Source organism: Mauremys mutica, chromosome 4 (assembly GCF_020497125.1).
Source record: "Mauremys mutica isolate MM-2020 ecotype Southern chromosome 4, ASM2049712v1, whole genome shotgun sequence".
Classification (NCBI taxonomy): domain Eukaryota; kingdom Metazoa; phylum Chordata; order Testudines; family Geoemydidae; genus Mauremys; species Mauremys mutica.
The window spans coordinates 20,103,854-20,128,077 of record NC_059075.1 but is presented as its reverse complement, the minus strand read 5'-3'; the positions used below and the strand labels follow the sequence as shown (position 1 = coordinate 20,128,077).

Sequence of the window (24,224 nt, the reverse complement as noted above, 5' to 3'; positions counted from 1 at the left end):
TATTGTTGGGATTATGTTTTCCAATGTGCATTACTTTGCATTTATCAACACTGAATTTCATCTGCCATTTTGTTGCCCAGTCACCCAGTTTTGTGAGATCCCTTTGTAATTCCTAGCAGTCTGCTTTGGCCTTTACCCTGAGTAATTTTATATAGTCTACAAACTTTGCCACCTGTTTGCCCCTTTTTCCAGATAATTTATGAATACGTTGAACAAGGTTGGTCCTAGTACAGATCCCTGTGGGACACCACTATTTACCTCTCTCCATTGTGACAACTGACCACTTATTCCTACCCTTCATTTCCTGTCTTTTAATCAGTTACTGATCCATGAGCGGACCTTCCTTCTTATGACTGCATACTTTTAAGCAAAGTCTTTGATGAGGGACCTTGTCAAAGGCTTTCAGAAAGTCCAAGTACACTATATCCAGGGGCTTACCCTTGTTCACATATTTGTTGCCCCCCTCAAATAACTTAGTAGATAGGTGAGGCATGATTTCCCCTTGCAAAAGCCATGTTGATTCTTCCCCAACAAATCATATTAATCTATCTGTCTGATAATTCTGTTCTTTAATATAATTGCAACCAATTTGCCTGGTACTGAAGTTAGTGTTACTGGCCAGTAATCGGCAGGATTGGCTCTGGAGCCCTTTTTTAAAAATTAGTGTGACATTAGCTACCCTCCAATCATCTGGTACAGACACTGATTTAAGTGATAGGTTACATACCAGTTAATAGTTCTGCAATTTCATATTTGAGTTCTTTCAGAATTCTTGGGTGAATACCATCTGTTCCTGGCGACTTATTACTGTTTCATTTATCAATTTCTTCCAAAACCTCCTCTATTGACATCTCAATCTAGGACAGCTTCTCAGATGTGTCACCTAAAAAGAATAGCTCAGGTGTGGGATTCTACCTTACATCCTCTGCATTGAAGACCAGTGCAAAAAATGCATTTAGCTTCTCTCCAATGGCCTGGTCTTCCTTGAGTGCTGCTTTAGCACCTTGATCATCCAGTGGCCCCAGGGATTGTTTGGCTGGCTTCCTGCTTATGATGTAAAACATTTTTTGCTGTTAGTTTGAGTCTTTTGTTAGTTCTTAAAACTCTTTTTTGGCCTGCCTAATTATACTTATACACTTGATTTGCCAGAGTTTATGCTCCTTTCTATTTTCCTCAGTCGATTATGACTTCCAGTTTTTAAAGGATGTCTTTTTACCTCTAACAACTTCTTTTACTTTGTTGTTTAGGCATGTTCATGCTTTTGTGGTCCTATTATTATGTTTTTTTTAATTTGGGGTATACATTTAATTTGAGCTTCTATTATGGTGGTTTTTTTTAAAGTTTCCATGCAGCTATTAGGCATTTCACTTTTGACATGGTCCCTTTTAATTTCTGTTTAACTAGCTTCCTCATTTTTGTGTAATTCCCCTTTCTGAAGTTAAATGCTACTATGGTGGACTTCTTTGATATTTCCTCCCTACAAGGATATTAAATTTAATTATATTATGGTTGCTATTACCGAGAAGTTCAGCTATATTCACCTCTTGGACCAGATCCTGTGCTCCATTCAGTACTAAATCAAGCATTGCCCCTCCCCTTATGGGTTCCAGGACTAGCTCTCCAATAAGAGTGGAGATCCAGGTCCTCAGAGGTACCTAGTCATTGGTCCACTCCGCTGCCTAACTCCAAGGTAGCATGCTTCATAGTGAAATCCTCAGGCCTAAATCAGGTGCTCCGGCTCCTAGTATAATGCACAGGGAGAGGAAGAAATTCTCAGAAACCAGCAAGCAGAGAAGGGAGGCACCTAAACAAGTCAGGAGTGAAATGCAGCAGAAAGGAGAAGGGAGGTGAGAGGGGCTTAGTCCACAGAGAGGCATCTTCCTACACTTGGCATCTTCCAGATATCCTGGAATAAGGCACCTAAACCTATTCAGCTGCTTAGGTAGCCCATCCCCTAGTAGCCACAACTGTCTGTCTACTACTTATTGGAGGAAAGTGGGAAACAGTTTTCCCATCCCATGAGAATTTTCAAAATACAGTGAAACCCTGCTATAACACGATGATTGGGGTCCAAAAAATTGGATCGCGATAAATGCGGGGTCACAATATAGCGAGGTTTACCATTTCAAGCTGGTCAGTTTCAAGCTGGTCAATTTCTCTTGGGCAGAAAATGACCTTTTGCAAACTGCCCATAACAGTAACTGAAAGGGTGCAGCTCCAGCAGTGGGGGCTCTCAGCCATGCAGCGAGAGAGGGAAACACTTGGGGAGAGCAGGAGAGACATGCAAGGGGCAGAGGAAGAGCGAGGAGCAGCTGGGGAGGAGAATGGCTCTTCTCGCCAAAAGAAGAAGCAGGGGTAGGGGGGAAGAGGTAGTGGGGAAGGCACACTCCATTTTTTGTTTTTCTTTGGCAGCGCTTTAGCCTCTTTTTTCTTTTTTCCTTTTTTGCACTTTGGCAGCGCTCTGGAGGTTTTTTTCTTTTTTGTGCTTCCGCGGCGCTCTGGACGCTTTTTTTTTTTTTTTTGGCTTGGGGCAGCCGGAGCCACCTTATGATAGCCTTATATCCAAATTCGCATTATTGCGGGGTGTGTTATAGCGGGGTTTCCCTGTATTTGTTATGACACTCAACCAGAGTGTGGGAGACCCAGGTTCAAGTTCTTGCTCTGGCTGCTTTGGAACAGGGATCTGAACCTACCTTCAGATCCAGCCAATGGGCTATAGAATCTGTTTTTCTCTCTGGCCCAATTTATACTAACTAGAACAGCTCCTGCAGTAGAGTTCCACCCCACAATAGCTAAAAAAACATAGTAGTTAGGACATGCAGCTGGCATATGAGGGACCCAGGTTCAAATCCCTGCTCTGCCTGAGGTGATTAACCAGAAGACCATCTCCTCCCTCCTTCCCCAGTTTGAACAAAAAACTTCCTGACTAGTACTACTGCAGATGCTTGCTCACCTACAGGTGGCCTGCCTCCAGCTTCAGTCTGGCTGGTATCAGGTCTTAGGTGTGCCATGAGCATGCCCACAGGACTGGGCCCCACTGGCAAGACCGCTCCCCTGCCTGGTATGAAAATCCTGCTTCAGGACTTTGGCTTGAGCTATGGCTCCAGGCAGCACATTAGCTGTGGGGTAGTCGCCGCACTTCAGCAGGTTTGCAAATGCTACATGACCGAAACTTAGGTGCCTACTGTTAGGTAGCAGCTAAATGGTGGACTTTGGTACCTAAAGAGGCAGATAGTTGCTGAAGTACGTTGGAGGATGTAGGCCTGATTTCCTTGCAGTTCTTAGCTTTTTCCCTTTGCTCCCCTCCATGCCTCCTGATATTTTGGGGGCAGGTATAGGCCCAGTGCTGACAGCTGCAGGACTATAAAACTAAGGCTTCTTCCTCATGCATCCTACTCAGCTGCAGTAGGAAGAAAAAAGGAGTGAGGGTACCAGTTTCTCGCATTGCTCTTCTCTCCAGAGACAGTGGATGGGTGTTCATGTTGGAATCATGTGCAAGGGAGAGGTATATTTAAGGGGATAAAAGGGCAGATTGCAGAAGCAGGAGGAGCTTGATGTGTTCCACAACTGAGCTGGTGCTGTCCCCCGCTCCTTGCCCCCTGAGATAGTCAGAGGAGCCAGAGGGATTAGGACAGCAGCAGGTGGTTCCTGATGTATTGTAGAGCACAGTAAATTCATCAGCGGCTGCAACTGCTAGGGAAGCCGAGCTGGTAGCTGTGCCCCAGAAACAACTTCATCACCAACTCCCTCCATCTTCCTTAGTAGGATGACGGGGAAGGAAAAGAGCAACTGCAGCTCTGGCAGGAGCACATATAGTAGTTCACTAAAGAATGGAGTCTACCCAGCGTGGCTACCTCCCACGTAGGGAACAGCATCTTTTACCTATTATTGGGTTTTGAAACTGGCTCTTGGTGTTGAAAAACAACTATGATTGAGGAAATCCACTAATGTATGTTTTAGGCTGCTACCTGTATTTTCTCCAGCTCTAAGCAAAAAGAAGAACCTGGAAGTTTTACAAGCAAATCATTTGTGCATGTGAGGCACCTTTCTCATGAGCCCTTTAGCCACATTTGCATCACAAACTCTACTACAAACCCTCTGCCAGCATAAGAGTTTTTAGGCCAAACAGAAACTGATGTTTAACCATGGTGCAGCTAGCACACTGCCCCATAATCAACCTCTGACTAGTGATCACTTGAATTTCCATTCTCCTCTATCTACTTTCCCTTTTCCTCCTTGCTAAAGGTTTTTGGCTGCTGAGAGGAACACAGGTAAGAAACCTAGAAACTCTAGGAGCTGAGAAGTGCAAGAATCTCAGGAACTCAGGTCCCTGCCCCCAATCCACTTGCAGCAGACCTTCAGCTATCAGCTCCCCGCCTTCCCATGTCCCTGCCAAACATACCACAGGGCACGGGGGAAGTGGTCAGAGGGGGAGCTGGAGTGGAATGAAGAAATACCAGGAGAAGCAAAGAAGAAAGATATCCACAGCTCTACCTATTCACCTACTCTATTTTCATGGCCTATACCATTAATTCCCAACCTTTTTTTCATTTGCATGCCCCTAAAAGTTTTTGAATGAAGGTGTGGACCCCTTTGGAAATCTATTGTTTATATATATCAAGGGTTCTCAAACTGGGGGTCATGAGCTGTCAGCCTCCACCCTAAACCCTGCTTTGCCTCCAGCATTTATAATGGTGTAAAACAGGGGTTGGCAACCTATGGCACGAGAGCCAAGTTTGCCTGGCATGTGGCTGCCTGCCGGGGTCCCGGCCGCCAGCCCCACTCAGCATGGCCGGCGGCCGGGACACTAGACTGGCAGCAGGCATGCCCCCCACCCCCTCACCACGCTTGTTCTGCGGCTCCCAGGAGCGTGAGCGGCCAGGGCACGGGGCCCTGAGCCTGCTGCGGGAGGGCGGCGGCAGTTCACACTCCCGGGAGCTGCAGAGCCCGAGCGTGGCGAGGGGGAAGCTGGGGGGTGCATGAGGCCCACTGCCAGCATGCATCCACTGCAGGAGCCCCCACCCCGGGGGGACACCAGGCCACAGCCCAGGCAGGCGTGCCCCCCGGCTCCTGGAAATGAGAGCCATTGCTGCCCCTCCTGCAGCTCCCCCCCTCCCGCTGCCTCAGCACTCCATGTAGTTTTGCCTCCTCGTGGAGACAGAGTCTCACCAGCATGGACCTGGTAAGGGAAGTCCCGGGGGGCAGTCAGGGAGCAGGGGGAGGGTTGGGAGTTCTGGGGGTCCTGTCAGGGGGTGGAGAGTGGTTGGATGGGGTGTGGGAGTCCCCGGGGGTCTGTCTGGGGGCAGGGGTGTTCATAAGGGTTGGAGCAGTCAGGGGACAGGTAGGGGGTAGGGTCCTAGGGGGGCAGTTAGGGTGGGAGGGTCTCAGGAGGGGGCAGTCAGGGGACAAGGAGCGGGGGGGGGAGTTTGGGGGCTCTGACCGGGGCAATCAGGGTGGGAAGTGGGAGGGAGTAGATGGGGTTAGGGGAGGTCTCTCCCCTCTTTTTTGATTGTTGAAATTGGTAACCCTAGGCGAGGGGGGAGCCAGCTGGCGCCCACATACATCCACTGCAGCCTACAGGCGCCCCCAGGGGGGCGCCGGGCTGCAGCCTGGGCAGGAGGGTGCAGCTGCTCCCCGCTAGCAGTGCCACCGCCACCTTTGTAGGGCTGCTGCCCCCCCCCTGCACCACGTTGGCTCCTCCATGGCTGGGGCTCGCTGCTGCCAAAAGCGGGACGCTCTGGCTTTCTGGTGCCTCCAGAAGGTGGCTCCTCCCTGCTGAGCTGCTGCAGCGGCCCAAGCAGGGCAAAGCCAGTGAGTGGACTCGGGGCGGGGGCCACCTGGGTGGGGTTGGGAGGGCTTGTAGGGGGGCTGTGCACCCTCCAGGGGAGTTCAGGGGGCGGGGAGGGGGGAACCTGGTCTGGGGAGCAGCCCCATGGCACGGCTGGCCCCTGGGGTCTATAAAGGCTCGTTGGGGATTTGCCCCTCAATGAACCGATGGGCAAGGTGGAAGTTTCGCCTAGGTGGCAAAATATCCTTGCACTGGCCCTGCCCCAGAGGGTGTGTGCACCCCAGGTTAAGAATCACTGCACTAAACTGATAAGATTTGCATTTTAATTTAATTTTAAATGAAGCTTCTTAAACATTTTAAAAAACTTGTTTACTTTACATACAACAATAGTTTAGACTTATAGAGAGACCTTCTAAAAACGTTAAAATGTATTATCGGCATGCGAAACCTTAAATTAGAGTGAATAAATGAAGTCTCGGCACACCACTTCTGAAAGGCTGCCGACCCCTGGTGTAAAACATATAAACAAGTGTTTTTAATGTATATAGGGAGGTCGCACTCAGAGGCTTGTTATGTAAAAGGGGTCACTAGTACAATAGTTTGATAAACACTGCCCTATACCCTGAGTAATTTCAGTACCTGCTTCTGCTGCATGTCAGTTTTTAATACAGCATCAACATAAAAATGACATAATTCTTGTCACTTTTGCTGCTTCGCAGGGGACAGAATAACAGCAGTAAAGTGTTTTGTTAATTTCAGTCACTAATGCTTGGCAAAAATATCAGAAATAGCAATGAAGCAGCCTGCAGACTCAACTATGACACCAAATTGACTTACGTTCCTTTCACTTTTGGAAGGTTATCTTTACAATCAGGAGGGCTAAGGCTGTAGGGTTTTTGTTTGTTTTGTTTGCAGAAAAAAACCAACCTTTAAATTCTACAGAAACGGATTATTTAGGTCACCACACTTTCCAGGCAAAGTTTCTCATGTGTCTTAGTTGGGAATAGGTCCTGCTTTGAGCAGGGGGTTGGTCTATATGACCTCCTGAGGTCCCTTCCAACCCTGATATTCTATGATTCTTAGTGAGTGAATTTATCAAGCCCTGATTATTCAAATAGAAAGTTATCACAGCAAATATGTATCTCATATGGAGATGTCATGGTTATCAGAGGGAAGTGAACATGGAACTTTCAATATTAAGAAGATTTTTGAATAAATGAAAAACTCCTTTAACTGTGACTAGGTAATAAGCTGGTGCAGTTGCCGGGGCCAGTTACTAAAGGGAGACAGTTACAGCACCACTTACCCAACCCATATACATTTTAAAAGGTTACATTAATCAAAATTATTATGGGTAGTATAAGCAGAGCAAAGCAAATGAAAAGCAGCATTCTGTTTAAGTCCACTGAAATATCTTGAACCTGCTGAAACAAGAGCAGAACATACTCATTACATATAAAGGACAGGACTTAAGCCTTTTATTAGATCATTAATGCCTACTTCCAGTGCTTAAACAGAACACTACATGTAAGAGATTGAAATGTTGCTTGTAAGCTGCAGTACCAGTAATGTCACAGATTTAATATTCAATGTGTATTGTGCTGAGTATATATCTTTTCAGAAAGTCACTGGATAATTTAGGTCCTGACAGTCTCCTCTAATACAGCCAAGCTTTTATTCAAATGAAATATATTATTTTTTACTTTGAATAAGTCAATCACCAATATAGTGGATTGCCCTCAAATGCTACTAGTGTTCCATTCCACGTAATATGTATAACACATGGCTACTTTTAACAAACATAATTTTGCTGGAAGTGGGGAAAATGTTAGAAGTCAGTTAAATGCGTATTGCATCTACAATGCCTGTAGATATTCAAGTTTGTATACAAATAAAATACCACCTTGTTCGCAGATACAATGAATACAAAGCTGAGCAATGCATACATTTGACACTAATAGCTCACCTTCTCATTTTCCTCAGAATTCTGATGTAATCCAGAGCTGAATTTCAGAGGCATAAGTGGCAGTTGGGTGCTCAGTTTGCATTAATTACCAATGGGAGACAGTCACCTAGTTGTTCTCTGTTCCTTTGAAAGTCACCCCTTCAGACTCTGAGGTTCAGCAAAAAGAACAGGCAGTCAGGGGCTATACCTCCCTTATCTAATGTGTTCCAAATGCTCAGTGCTGCGAGATGAAACCCCTGTGGCACATACTGGGCACCACTTTTCTAGAAATTTCCAACTCCTATAAAGCCCACAACTGAGAATAATGCAAGGAACACCTTGAAAAAGATGATTTTCTTATTTGATATAACATTAAGTACTATTCTCTAACAGAAACAATATTAATTTTATAAGCCTGTTCAGTGTAACATCTTGCAATTGCTTCTATAACAAAGGGGATAAATGTCTGAACTGCGATAATTCACCAGTTCTATTAAATGTTCTCTATTCTGAACAGACCTGTGCTGCTACGAGTTAACTTCTGAGTTATCTTTTGAATAGAGGCAAAAAAAAGGTGGAAATTATACAGAAATTTCAGAGGCATTTTCTGTGACATTTTTGTAACAGTACTGTTTCTGCTGTCTAATTTTTCTGCAGAATTATCAAAAATAACTTTTTTTTTTTAAAGCTGCATTCTAACTTTGAAAAAAATCCCACCATACAACTAAGCTGATCAATCAGAGGTTGCACAGTAGCAATAAAAATTCACACATGGAAAACGTTGAATACATTGAGATATGACGACAAAATATTTTTTGTAAAAGTCAAAAATTCAACCAAAATGTTTGTTTTTAAGTTCTGACCTGTTCTACTATGATATATTTAGTTTAGCAACATATTATTTACTTCAATGTGCTCCTTTGATGCAGTTTGTAGTAAAATGAAAGTTCTTATGAAACTGTACAGAGCAAAAAGATGTTGACAACGTTCTTAAATTTAAGTTAGAGTATTAAAAAACACTCCAGTACTTCTTGCTCAACACATTTATTCCTCCTATGTAGTACAGTGGATTACATACAGTTGTAGGACTGTACAATGCTTATGCGGTCCAATTAACTTCCCTATGATGGTAGCTTGCTTCATTTATAGCAGAGATGACAAGTCATGGAATGCATACTCAATGAAGAGCCATTTAATGATGGCCAGAAGAAGATTCTGAAACAAACACACAATTTAGATACAGTTAACAGATACAGTTAAGTATCCACAGCTATGAATATGCAAAAATTAGATGAATCAGTACATCAAAATATTTGAAAATTCTTCATATCTACAAGGGTAGCCTAATATTTTAACATTTACATAATCAATATTATTGGTTAAATTTGATTTAATGGGGGGGAAGTTACCTCTAAATTCAGGATATATTTATGTGGGGTAAATAGTTATTGCGGTACAGTGCAATGGGAGGTATTTTCCTTTTACCTGTAAAGTTAGATAACATGTCTTTATGTACAAAATTGACTCAATTTGGAGCAAGTGAATTGTCTATCTTTTCAGTCAGAATTGAAATAGGACAATTGCTTTAGTGGAGGAAAAATAAGAAAATTATGACTTTAAAATAGTCACAAGCAATGATACTTAAAAATCTTAAGGATCGTATATTAAACTTTTACAAAAAATAATGTTAAAATGAACTAGTTTGTTGATAGCTAAAAATGGTAACCTAGTTAAACGTAAGGTCTACCTGGTTAGATTAAAAAAAAAAAATCAACTCTATAAAATGGTTAAGCCCATTAAATATATATTTTAGAACTCTTTTTAAAAAGTTACTTTCCTGAACTACCACTACTGTTCTGTGGCAGAGATTAACTTAGTTTATTACACAAAGGAAAAAGTATCAATGGAAAGCGGAGCAACAGCTATATGTTACCAGGGTTGTAAACACTCTGACAATGATATCAGAGTAATAGAGAGAACTATAACAAAAACTGAAGGTTCCCTTTAAGGTCTACTTTGCAATATCATAATATAAAAACAAACTAAATTAAAATTAATATGTTGGTCTATTTGCTTTAAATCTTATTCATGGTTAAAATAAACTATAGAATACTTTGCTGTATAACACAAATACTTACTGTCTGCCACTGCTTTTTTACCTAGAAACAGAAGAAAAATTGAAATGTTCAAAATTTAGCTTTGCATTTTTCACTTTCATTTTCAAGTTTTAAGCTCCTGAAAAACTAGTATGCAACCAAACTTGAACCAATTTGCAGTGATGGCAGGAAATTTACACGTTCTGAAAAGTTAAGCATACTGCAAAATATATTTTGTTAAAGTAACTATCAAAACAAGCTATTTAAAAAAATCGATATTACTGTAATTTTTTTTATAAATGTAATAAAGTGTTATAAGATCTCATTATAGCATGCTGTTAAATCTGAGATGCAAGGAGAGTTTTTGGAAGAATTACGGGGACCATAAATTAAGGCTATAATGCTTTTAAAAATATATATTTATACACATTAAGACTTCTAACTGTAAGTTCAAAAGTTACCAGGGGAGAAGATCGCACAAGTTTGTATAATCATATGCTGTCCATTTAGAGATATTTATCTAGATTCTCTGGTGACACGATTATTTTGGGGCCATACCGTTGGTTTATCTGGCCACAGGAAGGTTTTCCTAGTGCAAAGGCATAGAGCAGGGATCGGCAACCTTTGGCACGCAGTCCGCCAAGGAAATCCATTGGCAGGCCCGGCTGGTTTACCTGCAGCGTCCGCAGGTTCAGCCGATTGCAGCTCCCACTGGCTGCGGTTTGCCGTTCCAGGCCAATGGGGGCTGCGGGAAGCGGCGTGGGCCGAGGGATGTGCTGGCTGCCACTTCTCACAGCCCCCATTGGCCTAGAACAGCGAACCACAGCCAGTGGGAACTGCAATCGGCCGAACCTGCGGACACTGCAGGTAAACAAACTGTCCTGGCCCGCCAGCGGATTTCCCTGACGGGCCGTGTGCCAAAGATTGCCGATCCCTGGTATAGAGCTAGCAGTGTAAAACCAGCATAATAGTGCCTATTGCACTCTGTCTTCGGCAGGAATGGAGCCGTGGTCAGATATCCTCTATGCTCTGCCAGTCCTTGTCAGCAGTTTCTAGCCCTTTATGGCTATTAGCAGTAGGCACAAGAGCAGTCTTTAGGGGGCCAGCAAAACACAGACCAGACTGAAAATTAAGGAAGTGCAAAGGTGAGCTTAACACCAACTTTGTAAAAAATATATATGGAGATATACCTATCTCATAGAACTGGAAGGGACCCTGAAAGGTCATCGAGTCCAGCCCCCTGCCTTCACTAGCAGGACCAAGTACTGATTTTGCCCCAGACCCCTAAGTAGCCCCCTCAAGGATTGAACTCACAACCCTGGGTTTAGCAGGCCAATGCTCAAGCCACTGAGCTATCCGTCCCCTCCTGCATAGTGCTGGGTGCATTTTGGCCAGTCCCCAGGATCTAGTGTGTAAAAATGTGTACCTTTAATATGATACCTCACAGTGGTTTGCAAAATTGCAGTTTTTCTGTGAAATTTGCTTCAACAGCACCAAATTACCATTTGTTGAAAACATCTGCTGTGATACTGGAGGTGAATACTCCTGGCCCAAAATATACCAAATTCATTAGTACTAGGGCTGTCGATTAATCAGAGTTAACTCATGCAATTAACTAAAAAAAATTATTCATGATTAATCACAGTTTTAATCGCACTGTTAAACAGAATATCAATTTAAATATATTAAATATTTTGGATGTTATTCTACATGTTCATATAGATTGTATTCTGTGTTGTAATTTAAATCAAAGTGTATATTATTTTTGATTTATAATTTTTACAGTGCAAATTTCTATAAAGAAAGTATTTTTCAATTCACTCACACAAGTACAGTAACTCCTCACTTAAAGTTGTCTTGGTGTTACGTTGCTGACCAATTAGGGAACATTCTTGTTTAAAGTTGCGCAATGCTCCCTTATAATGTTGTTTGGCAACTGCCTGCTTTGTCCACTGCTTGCAGAAAGAGCAGCCTGTTGGAGCTAGCTGGTAGGGGCTTGGAACCAGGGTGGACCGAGAGCCCCCCTATCAGCTCCCCGCTCCCCTAAGTTCCTCTGTGTGGCAGCAGCCCAGCAGGCTATCAATTGCTGGCAGTTCAGCTGTCCCTCCCCACACTGCTATGTGCTGCTCCTGGGAGCCTCCTGCTTGCTGTGCAAGGGATATTGTGTGTGTGTGTGTGTGTGTGTGTGTGTTAATGTCAGGTTGTCCCCCTTCCCCCTGCTCCTGCCCCCCCCCCGCTTACCCCATCTCCATAGAGCGGGGGGGGGGGAAGAAGAGGGACACAACAGGGCTCAGGATGGAAGGAGCTTGCTGGAAGCAACTGCCGTCTCAACTTGCTGATCTACTTAAAAAGGCAATGTAATTAGATTGGGGTCAGCGTACTTAAAGGGGCAATGCGCATCTCTCTCTCTCACACACACACACACGGCGTATGTCTATCTCTGTCTGCCATGCTGTCTCACCTCCCTCCATTTGTTCAGCCTTGTAGAGTGTGAGGCTACATTAACAACAATGTGTTAACCCTTGAGGGCTCAGCTGATTGCTAGTTCATCATTTAGCAGTAAGACATTCCCTGGGAAATATCCCACTCTCTGACCTCACCCAAGCTTCACAATCATCATTGCTGTGTACAGTATTAAATTGTTTGTTTAAAACACACACACACTAACTAATATAGTCTTTTGTCTGGTGAAAAAAATTTCCCTGGAAACAACCCCCTGCCCCCCAATCTCTATTAATTCTTATAGGGAAACTGGATTCACTTAACACCATTTCACTTAAAGTTGCATTTTTCAGGAACATAACTACAATGTTAAGTGATGAGTTACTGTACTGTAGTGCAATCTCTTTATTGTGAAAGTGCAACTTACAAATGTAGTTTTTTTGTTATGTAACTGCACTCAAAAACAAAACAATGTAAAACTTCAGAGCCTACAAGTCCACTCAGTCCTACTACTTGTTCAGCCAATCGCGAAGACAAACAAGTCTGTTTATATTTACAGGAGATAATGCTGCCCTCTTCTTATTTACGTCACCAGAAATTGAGAACAGGCATTTGCATGGCACTTTCATAGTCGGCACTCCAAGGTAATTATGTGCCAGATATGCTACACATTCATATGCTCCTTCACGCTTCGGCCACCATTCCAGAGGACATGCTTCCATGCTGATGATGGTTAAAAAAATAATGCACAACTTAAATTTGTGACAGAACTCCTTGGGAGAGAATTGTATGTCCCCTGATCCGCTTTACCTGCATTCTGCCATATATTTCATGTTATAGCAGTCTCGGATGATGACTCAGCACACGTTGTTCATTTTAAGAACATTTACACTGCAGAGATGATGCAAAGAAAAATGCAAACAAGATACCAATGTGAGAGTTCTAAAGATAGCTACAGCACTCAACCCAAGGTTTAAGAATCTGAAGTGCCTTCCAGAATCTGAGAGGGACAAGGTGTGGAGCATGCTTTCAGACGTCTTAAAAGAGCAACAATCCAATGCGGAAACTACAGAACCCGAACCACCAAAAAAGAAAATCAACCTTCATCTGGTGGCTTCCGACTCAGATGATGAAAATGAATATGCGTTGGTCCGCACTACTTTGGATTGTTATTGAGCAGAACTCATCATCAGCATGGACTTACATTCCCTGGAATGGAGTTTGAAACATGAACGGACATATGAATCTTTAGCGCATCTGGCATGTAAATATCTTGTGACGCTGGCTAAAAGAGTGCCATGCGAACGCCTGTTCTCACTTTAAGGTGACATTGTGAACAAGAAGTAGGACTGAGTGGACTTACTGGCTCTAAAATTATAGAGTTTTATTTTTGAATGCAGTTTTTTTGGTACATAATTCTACATTTGTAAGTTCAACTTTCATAATTAAGAGATTTCACTACAGTACTTGTATTAGGTGAATTGAAAAATACTATTTTTTTTACAGTGCAAATACTTGTAATCAAAAGTAAATATAAAATGAGCACTTTGTATTCTGTGTTGTAACTGAAATCAATATATTTGAAAGTGTAGAAAACATCCAAAAATATTTAAATAAATGGTATTCTATTATTAACAGTGTGATTAATGGTGTGATTAATTGCAATTAATTTTTTAATTGCTTGACAGCACTAATTAGTACACTCAAAGTTCCATTGGTTTTCAAATTAAAAAAAAAAAGAAACTACTAAACTTTTTTTATTTAAAAAAATCCCAGTTTTAACCTTTAAGACACTTGCCATTCAAGATGAAGTTGCAGGAGTAAATAAACTTTGACTTAACACAGTAATGTTGATTAGAAGTGTAATTTTTTAGACATTTCTATACCAGCAAAAGCCCTAGTGTAGATACAGGTGTAGTGGCACAGAAGTGCTTTTGCCTTTATAGTTTATTTCATTTTGGGAACCATTATAAGCTACAATGGCAAAAGCACTCTTTTTTTTTTTTGCTGATATAAGCTGTATCTGCATGAGGAGGGTTTGCTGGTATAGCTTTCCCAGTAAACCTTTTCTAGTGTCTGGCCTTAGTGAGGTGATAAAGCAACTGCTTATTATTTTAAATAAAATATTTGGGCATTTCCAGACAGTTAATTTCAACAGTTTTATTTACAACAAAGGTTTCAAAGAAAGTACACTAAAGCTAAGATTGAAACAATGTAACTTACGACCAAAGGAGAGTTTGTAATAGACATAGGAGGTTAAGGCCAACCCAACCCATATTTCCTGGTAAACGGTAGTGTAGTAAATCTTCATGTGGCGCCACGTCTTAGTAAAATATTTTAACATCTGAAAGTTATAAAAAAAATGGTCATGATGATGAATTTTGCTATTACATCCTCCCCTGATGTTTTACATGAATAAAGAAAGGATTTGTTCTTGATTGTACTTGAATCAGGACAAAATAAATAAGGAACTTTATATTTAAAAGAAACATTTAATTGTATCTATAAACAGGGTTTAAAAATTGTAACGGTTTAACCTATTAAAATTCTATCAGTTAAATGGTTAACCGTTAAGTAGTTCATATGGAGGGGAACTATGGGTGCAAGGGGTGTAGCAGAGTTTAATTGTTAACTGAAACCAGTAAGACTGATGCTTATCGGTTAACCGGTTAAACTTTTACATCCCTATCCCTACGCTGAATTTAATTTGATTTCTTATGTTTTTATTTTAAAATGTATTATATGAATTGAATGCTTGTGAAAAGTGCACATATATACACACCCTTGGGAACTGAAGTTCTCTATTGCCAACCAAAAAATTGTATTAGATGGAATCAAGGTCAAGAGTAAATATCAACACCAACGGTAAAAAACAGTAGACCGATGCAGTTATTATCCCCAAACCAAGCATTAAAAACCCAGAAAATTCAGAGTTAAGGTTACAGGGGGTTGCTGGGTGATACCACAATAAAAAGAATGATGAATAAGGATAACAAGTCAAGTAATCTACCACTGAGAGCTCTTGACACATGTCCACTCATCCTAAGGCTGCTCACGACTCATTGCAACCAACAGAATTGTTGCATACAAATTAGACAAAGGGTGGTGATTCATTGAGTTACCTCTGATATCACAATTATACCATTTAGAAGTTATCTGAACTTTTGATCTGATACTATCAATAGGCTATGTAATCATAACTAGATAAAATAATTGCTAACATCTTATTTCTTCAAATATAACTTATGTACAGATTCCAATGAATTTTAACTACATGGAAAATTTGAAGAGTTTTATTCCTTGATTAAGATCAGACTCATTGGAACCAGGCCCGCTGATGGAGGGGGAGGGAAAGGGAAATTGCCCAGGGGCCTGGGGGCCCCCGGCTGCTGCTGCGGTAGTGGTGATGGCCAGTAGCCCCAGGCCCTTTTAAATCGCCTGGGTGGGCCGCAGGGCACCTAGGTGCATGAGACCACACCGGGCCTTGTGCTTTGGGGGGCCCTGCAGACTGGCGTGAGTGGTCCCAGAAGTGACAGATACATCACTTCTGCCCCAGGCCCCAGCCCCCCTAGGGACAGCACTAGTCCTGGGGCCCAGAATTTCTGTCGGTGGGCCTGTTTAGAACAAACAAAATACTAACATGCTACATTTCTTATAGGACACATTTTAAAATGAACGTTAAACTAATTAGTGAATTTAAATAATTGCAAATGTACAGAAAATCCACTCTATACTGTGGCAGTGTTTGTAACAGACACCTTATCACTAGACACTGGAGTGAGACCAAATATTTCGCACAGGCCACCTAACAGCCATCGTGTGTCACAATGTACTTGTCTTCACAGTGAAAAGAGGTGTGTTCTTAATTCAAATTAGCTAACTCAAAGGTAAAATACTAGTGAAGACAAGGCCCTAAAGGTGAAAATGCTGCTTACGCCCCCATTTTTCTATACTGTAATATTGTTACATCTAACAACAAGGATTTTTGGGGGACTGGGAGGAAGTAATTTTAAATTAAGAATAATCAAGATGCCCTTCCTCCCCTTATCCCAAGCCAAAATGAAAGAGAAAAGAGTCTTACCTAGATTTACTTAAAAATAGTCGAGAGGGGAGACAGAGCAAGAACATCGTCCAGAACAACAGATGCCCATCCCTGTTCTACTGAGCTTTATTTAATAAATAAATACATTTAATTAAGAGTCTAACATTTCCTCTCCCAACACGGCATGTTCACCTTTACTCAGAAAAGCAGAATATATAGTTTTATGAGGCTGCTGAAAATACCATTTGACAGACAGTTCAGAGGCAATTAAAATTAACACCATTACTTCAAGTACACCATCTTTGACACATGGCCAAGCATCAAGCAATCTTTCAACATGTTTTATACTCGTTATGCCCATGGATTTGGTATTTACAAGTATTTTTGTGAAAAACTTGAGATATTTTAATATAACTTCTTCTCAACATTCCAAAAGACATGGGAGTATATGTAAGAGCACCACACTGTATAACACTTTACATTTCTGTAACATTTTACCTTGAGAAACCTAAGCATTTAACAAAGTATACACACAGCACATCTAAACCAACCACATGTGGATAAAGGACAGCAGCTAGTACACTGCAAAACTGTAAGAAGGAAGGACAGAGTTTTCAAGGGATTTCAGGTCCAGGTTCCACTGACCTATTTGCTAATAGTAAATAGGAGGCTCTTCCTGCCATGTGTGTGGGGAGGGAGTGGGAGAAGGGGAAAAGGAGGTGAGACTAATGTCATCTTTGAAGCAGAGACCATCTTTCTTTTCGTTGTTTGCTTACAGTGCCAAGCAAAACGTTGTCCTAGTCCATTACTAGAGCTCCAAAGCACTATGCTACCACAAACAGGCAATATGTAGGCATTCATTTAAAAGGACATTTAACCCTTCTGTGAAAAACTTCTGAATACACAGCAATGTAATGATGTCTTCCCCAGACTGTGGAGAGACAGCTCTATTATACCTGGTACCTTTCCTGATATGAAGCAGAATGAAAAAAAACTAGTGTTGTGTTTTCACTGCTGCTATTCAGAACCACGAGAAAGATTTCTTACATTTCAAATGGCTTGTACTTAGAACAAGGGTTAGGAGGCAATGCAGACTAACAGATACATATACCTATCAAAGCAACAGGAGACTGATGTAAAAGGGAAAAAAAGAAACATATATGGACAAAATGCTTTTTCTCCCACTATCAACCAAATAAAGCAGGGTGTACGACTTCAAATTTGTATTGCATTAACAATAAGCTAAAATGAAATCCCCACTAAATAAACACACTAAAAAGCTCAGCACCCTTCAGCTATTGGAGGGGGCGGGGGGGGGGGAGAATTCGGGCATCCTACAAGGTACGGGCCCCTCTTTTATATCAGCTTCTGGCTGCTAGGTGCTTAGCACAGCTGCGGCGCCCTGGCCCGTTCACTCGAGGAGCGCTTTGGGATCTAAAGCATCGCTGCACAGCAGAGAAGGCCTTTGCGAAGGGCTCACCCACCACGACGTGCCTGCCATCCCGTCCACCCACCTTGCAGGGGGAACCCCGAGATTGCCCCCCGGGAGAGGCAGGACAGGCTCAGACGCGACCGATCTCCGCGCTCCCCCTCCCCCCGGTATCGCCAGGGCGCAGCCCCCGGATGTCTTCCCCAGCTGCCGGGCCGGGCCCTCTCCTCCCCGCGCAGCCCGGCTCCGGCATGAATCCCGCGGGCCTATAGCGCCCGAGGAAGGCCGCAGCCGCGCTCGCGGCAGACCCGGAGGAACCCGCCTTCCCGAAGCTCCCTCAGCCGGACGAACCGGGCCAAACCCACCTTGGAGCCGGTGACACACGGGCCGTTGGCGAAGGTCACGGAATGGAACTGCCGCTGCCGCCACGCGCGGGACGCTGGGAAAATAACCGCCAACGAGAGGAGAGGCTAGAACGTCTCCGGCGGCGCCCCTCCCCCCAGACCAGAGAGGAGCGGGAGCGACACGCACCCTAGTAGGTCCTGCTTCCCCAGCTAAAGTGCGCTCTGCCCTCGCCTCAGCGCCCCCTGCCGGCAAGAGCCCCGCAGCGCCTTTCCCTCGCCATGCACCTACTCAGTGACCTTCCCTCCCCCACTGCAGCCCTGCAAGGGAACCCGCGCTTCTCCACGCCCTGTTTCCTATTGCGTGCCCTGCGCGGAGAAACCCGATCAGCCCCCTGCCAATTGCCAAAAATCCCGATCGATGCCCTGCCATCCCCACGGCACCCGCTACTGCGGAAGAGTCTGCTCAGCGATATGCCCGCCATTGCTCCCCCTGCTGAGGAAGAGAGATCCCCCTCCAGAGGAGGAGATAGCTCAGGGCCCTGCCCTTCCCCTATGCCCCCCGGGGGGGGGGGGGGGGGGGAAGGGAGCACGCTCAGCTGTTCCTTCAAAAAAGAACAAGAGTACTTGTGGCACCTTAGAAACTAACACATTTACTGTAAGAGGCTAATTAATTAAAATTATCTATTATCAACAGGAGAAAAAAACTTTTGTAGTGATAATCAAGATGGCCCATTCTAGACAGTTGACAAGAAGGTGTGAGGATTCCCAGTCGCTGGGTCATTACACATATTGAATCCATTTCCCCATGTTAAGTATCCTCACACCTTCTTGTCAGCTGTCTAGAATGGGCCTTCTTGATTATCTTTACACAATGTTTTTTCTCCTGCTGCTAGTAGCTCATCTTAATTAGCCTCTAACAGTTGGTATGGCTACTTCCACTTTTTCATGTTCTCTGTGTATATATCTTCCTACTGTATTTTCCACTGCATGTATCCGATGAAGTGGGCTGTAGCCCATGAAAGCTTATGCTCAAATAAATTTGTTAGTCTCCAAGGTGCCACAAGTACTCCTGTTCTTTTTGCAGATACAGACTAACATGGCTGCTACTCTGACAGCTGTTCCTTCAGTGCTACTTGAACCCAGTGCAATATCCCCCCCCTGCACTGCCCTGATGGAGAGGAGCCCCAACAGCCCTTAGCCCCCTCCACAGCGGCTCCTGCGGGAAGGAGCATAACCATGCAGTCTGGGGGAGGGTTTATTTTAGAGGCAGGGAGCAGGATTTGCCGGGTGGGAGTCATAGGGGTTATCGTGTGTGTAACCTATGGGAGTGGTTACACGTGGATGCTACAGTCCAGGGGATGCTAGGGGGATTTGCTGACAGTAGCTGGGATTCAGGGAGGGAGAAGTGGATTACCCTGGGATGCGGGAGACGTTGGCTTGGATGCAGGCAGGAAAGGGTGCGGTTGGTGCCCTACTAGATGTGGGAGGAGGGGACCCCGTAGTGGGGGGTTATCCATAGTACTGCACGAAGGCATTGGAAGGACCAGAGAGCGTTGCGAAGGGAACTTCGCGCAAAGCAGCGCAGAGAACTGAGCAGCTCCCGTCCGGGCCGCGGCTGCGCAGCGTGAGCACGTGGCTGGAGGGCAGGGCTGCAGGGGGCGGAGCCAGCCGAGCGCGCGGGGTGCACGTGGCGGCGCACGGAGTTGTGGTCCCATCGAGCGTGGCGGGGGAAGCCTCTAGCCCTGCCCGGCCCCGGCGCCGCCATGCTGCGGAAGCTCACCCTCGACCAGATCACCGACTGGTTCACTCTCGGCAAGGCCGTCACCAACGTCGAGTTACTGGGCGCTGAGCCTCAGGCCGCCGTGCCCGCCGCGTCGGAGCCGCCCGCCGCCGCCGGGTGAGTGTCGGAGCCGCCCGGGGAGGGGAGCGGTGCAGTGGTTCGACCCGCCGCCGGGCCGGGATTATTCCCCACTGCAGCGGCGCTTTCCTTGGGCGGGGAGGTGGTGGGGAGCGGCCTGGGGATTAGCGGCAATAGAAAGCTCCCTCTGCCTGGTTCCTTCGGCCCCCTGAGGCTCCTGAGCAGCGACAGGGAAGGCGGGGCCTGAACCGGGAGAGCCCTGGAGCCTTGCCAGCAGAGTGGGCTGGTACTTGGACAAGACTATTGTGAGCCAAGACAGGCACACATCTGAGAAACGTAGCCGTGAGGTGGGAGCTAAGATAGAGTGAACTTCTTGAGAGACCATTACTTACAAGAGTGAAGTTATCGTAGCACATTTGGTTTGCCAGAAGATGTTACTTCTCCACAAGCCACCAGGTGGGTAGCAGGTTTGTTAGCACTTATAGAAATTTTCAGCCATTCAGTATGTCCTGTCCATGTTACTGGAGGTTATTCAAACCTCCTCCCTGTGATCTGAATCCCTTCCACGTGTAGCTCATGTTGGGAGGAGTGTAGGGGGGCAAAGAAGGGATTCAGATAACGTGGAGATTTGGATAATAGAGAGTAGGTACCCCTGGCCAGGACTGTGAGGAGGAGGACCTACCTCTCTAGCTGTGGGGGAAGCCAGCCAGCCTGCAACTGAATGGCTTCTGCAGCAGCACAGAGAGTCCTCTGCAGCTCTGATGTCGTGGGAGTGAGTGAGCAGGGCTGTGACAGAGGAGCTGCAGAGGACTTTCTGTGCTGCCACAGTGCTGGTCACACCCAATCGTTGAAGGCTCCAGGTTCAAGGAAGGCTGTGGACTTGGCAGAGCAGAGCCCTGGCTCGGGGACGGGTCTGAGCTCCTCCAGAACTGCAGCCATGCCATCACACACTGGGCTTGCAATAACCAAGAGGGTAGAAGTGGCAGCAAAGGGAGCCCTCTGCAGCCTGCTGTTACAGGAGTGAGTGAGCAGGGTCATGACAGCGGAGCTGCAAAGGGTTTGTTGCCACTCCTGCACTTATCCAAACTCCCAATTATCTGAATAAAATCTCTGTCCCCCATGCTATTCGGATAATTGGGAGTATACTATACTCATAAATCTCTGTGTCTAACTGTGAATACTCTGCTGTTTGATCATCTCATATTGTTTGAGGCTAGCCTTCTTTGGAAGCCCATGTTAATTCTGTATTGCAGCAGAGTGATGCTTTGACCACTAAGTCATTGATTTTTCAGCCTTGATACTCTGACCTTAGAAGGAAGTAGTTTCACAACTCCTTTACCTTTTTTTATTAGAAAATGGCAAAATAGAAAGATACTACTACTTAAGTGGACTCCCATAGCAGAGATCTAGTGCATATGACCAAAATTTTCATTGTATTAAAAAAATTAGCTTTGTGTTTTTTTGGAGCTACACCAGAGAATGTCAACTCTGGAATGCTTAGTATAGCATGTCCGAGTCCTGGAATTGTAAACATTCAATTACTTTTCACGTTCTCTTGCAGAGAGAGAGCTCAAAATATAACTTCTTTGTCATTTGGGACAAAAGGCTCAACAGGTTAATCCCCTCTCTTAGGTCTCGGGAATCATGATATATGCCCCTTTCACTTCTTCCCACCAAAGTCTCCCTGTTCTCACCATAGGTGCCAACTTTCTCCAGTGCCTGCCTTGGCCCCGCCTCTTCCCCCAACGTGCCACATTCCCCCTCCTCCCTTCCTGCCCCGCAAATCAGCTGTTTCGCGGTGCAAGCGCTGGGAGGGAGTGGGGAGAAGCAGGACACAGTGGAGGTGAGCTGGAGCAGGGGCGGGGTGGGGAGCTGCCAGTGGGTGCTGAGCACCCACCAATTTTTTTCCTGCCCCAGAGCACCCACAGAGTCGGCACCTATGCTTCTCACACAGTCGTCGCTCCCTGTGGACTTCCTGAGAATTGTAGGAAGGGAACTCTTCTTCTACAGACGTGAGTGTTGCATGATGATGAGGCTAGAGTAATTGATCAGGAGGGTGTTCACTCCCTTTCTTTCGACCTATTTTATATGTTCATTAGTTTCAGGAGGCTTTTTGTAGGGCTGCTGCCACTATGAGATGTACCCACGCCCCGGGTATGTCTATACAGCCTGGGTCGACAGACCTGGGTTGTGCAATGGTGCTAAAAACAGCTGTGTAAACCTTGCAGCTCAGTCCCAAGTGCAGCTGTTTTAGTGCAGTAGCGTGAGTCTGCATTTCTGACTTGCCTCTGGTTGTAGCATAGATTTACACGCTGAGCTTTAGGATGCTTGTGAGGGTTCACTCTCATTTCCCAGTGTTTTTCATAGCTTCTCCTATGAGTTACTAAATATTCTAAAAAGAATAGGAGTACTTGTGGCACCTTAGAGACTAACAAATTTATTTGAGCATAAGCTTTCGTGGGCTAAAACCCACTTCATTGGATGCATGCAGTGGAAAATACAGTAGGAAGATATATATATACACAGAGAACATGAAAAAATGGGTGTTGCCATACCAGCTGTAATGAGAGTAATTAATTAAGGTGAGCTATTATCAGCAGGAGAAAAACTTTTGTAGTGATAATCAGGGTGGCCCATTTCCAGCAGTTGACAAGAAGGTGTGAGTAACAGTAGGGGAAAATTAGCATGGGAAACAGTTTTTACTTTGTATAATGACCCATCCACTCCCAGCCTTTATTCAAGCCTAATCTAAAGCTCAGAAGGTATGGGGAGGCCTGTTCCTATGGGTGTGGAAAACTAATCCATGTCTAGAGTTATAGACAATTATAAGAGTATAAGCTCTTAGGAAAATGAATTCTTGCTTAACTAAACTTTCAGATTTTTTTTTTTGAGACTGCCTTGCAAACACTAAATGAAGATAAGGTAGAAGATAGTGACCTTTATCTCATGAGTCTGTTATCCAGGTAGTTTTTCATACTTGGAATGTTCTTTGTATTTCCAAGCTTTTCAGCGTTTAGTGTTTTAAAAATTCGAATGTGTTCTTGTTTTGTCTACTGAACCTTAATTTCATTGTAACCTTTATTTTTTAATCTGGAAATCTATAGATGAATATCTCTCAAAGCTTCAGTTGTCCTTTCTCTACATGTTGAGAAACTCTATCGAAGTGTCTTACTGGTATACTGTAGTAGGAGAATAAGCAGAGGAAGTGTTTCTCCATAGTGCCTTTGTAAAAAGACACTTAGAATTGGGGCCAATTTTTCTTTTTTTAATGGTGTGACAGACTAACAAAAGGAAAACATCTGGAGAAAGAAGCTTTTTTGTGTAACAAAGGTGTGCAGAAATCTTTCTTCTGTGATGGTGGGATTTAAATTTAGCCCTTTCACAATTGAAGCAAAAGTGGGTTTTTGCATCATGTTCATTGATTTTTCTGCTCTAATTGTGCCAGTTGCGGCCACAGTTACTACATGTCACTTGAGTCTAATACAGGGGTAGGCAACCTATGGTATGCATGCCAGAGGCGGCATGCGAGCTGATTTTCAGTGACACTCTCACTGCCTGGGTCTGGGGGGCTCTGCATTTTAATTTAATTTTAAATTAAGCTTCTTAAACATTTAAAAAACCTTATTTACTTGACATACAACAATAATTTAGTTATATATTATAGACTTATAGAAAGAGACCTCCTAAAAACTATAAAATGTATGACTGGCGTGCGAAACCTTAAATTAGAGTGAATAAATGAAGACTCGGCACAGCACTTCTGAAAGGTTGCCAAGCCCTGGTCTAATACAACTTTATTATGACCCCATATTGATGGCTTGGGGCAGCAACTTTTATGTGTGTGTGGATTTTTTAAATTTTATTATTATTATTATTATTATTTTTAAATTTCAAATGCTTAAGTAATGTATATCCTCTGGAACAGGTTTTCAGACTCATTCACCACTATAGAAAGCTGATTCTGTAAGATACCAAATCACTGAAAGTTATCCTACAGCCCTGATAATTAACTTTTTCCAAGAAAAGCAAGGAGATGAAGTAAAACGACTTTTATTTTGAAATAAAAAGGTATCTCTAAATCTCTTCAAGGAGAGAGAACCAGCCACTAAAGCTAGTTAAATATCCAGATTGTTGCTCTTCATTTGAGGATCTTTGCAGTATTGCAACATGTTCAGAAAACCGTTCAGAAAACTAATCATAAACAGTACAGACAATGTTATAACATTTGATTATTTTCCCTTTACAAGTTCTTGTTGGACTTGTGAAATAGTTTTCATCAT

General features: G+C 43.9%; 2 protein-coding genes across 4 annotated transcripts in view; one reads left to right on the top strand and one right to left on the bottom strand.

Annotated features, from left to right (window-relative positions):
* Positions 1–8,761: 8,761 nt before the first annotated feature.
* ATP5MJ (ATP synthase membrane subunit j) lies at positions 8,762–19,618 on the bottom strand. Its single transcript, XM_045014194.1, has 5 exons — positions 19,501–19,618; positions 18,108–18,181; positions 14,495–14,615; positions 9,872–9,892; positions 8,762–8,948 (listed from the first exon to the last, which is right to left on the bottom strand). The coding sequence occupies exons 1-5, from the start codon at positions 19,601–19,603 to the stop codon at positions 8,926–8,928; spliced, it is 342 nt and encodes a 113-aa protein (XP_044870129.1). The 5' UTR covers positions 19,604–19,618; the 3' UTR covers positions 8,762–8,925.
* Positions 19,619–19,742: 124 nt separating this feature from the next.
* TDRD9 (tudor domain containing 9) overlaps positions 19,743–24,224 on the top strand; it is a 148,648-nt gene continuing 144,166 nt past the window's right edge. The window contains exon 1 of one of the 3 annotated variants that reach the window (XM_045014188.1): positions 19,743–19,983. In XM_045014188.1, coding sequence (XP_044870123.1) covers positions 19,850–19,983 — 134 coding nt within the window. In that variant the 5' untranslated portion in view covers positions 19,743–19,849. The remainder of the gene's footprint in view (positions 19,984–24,224) is intronic. The other 2 variants (XM_045014190.1, XM_045014189.1) reach the window with 2 other exon arrangements.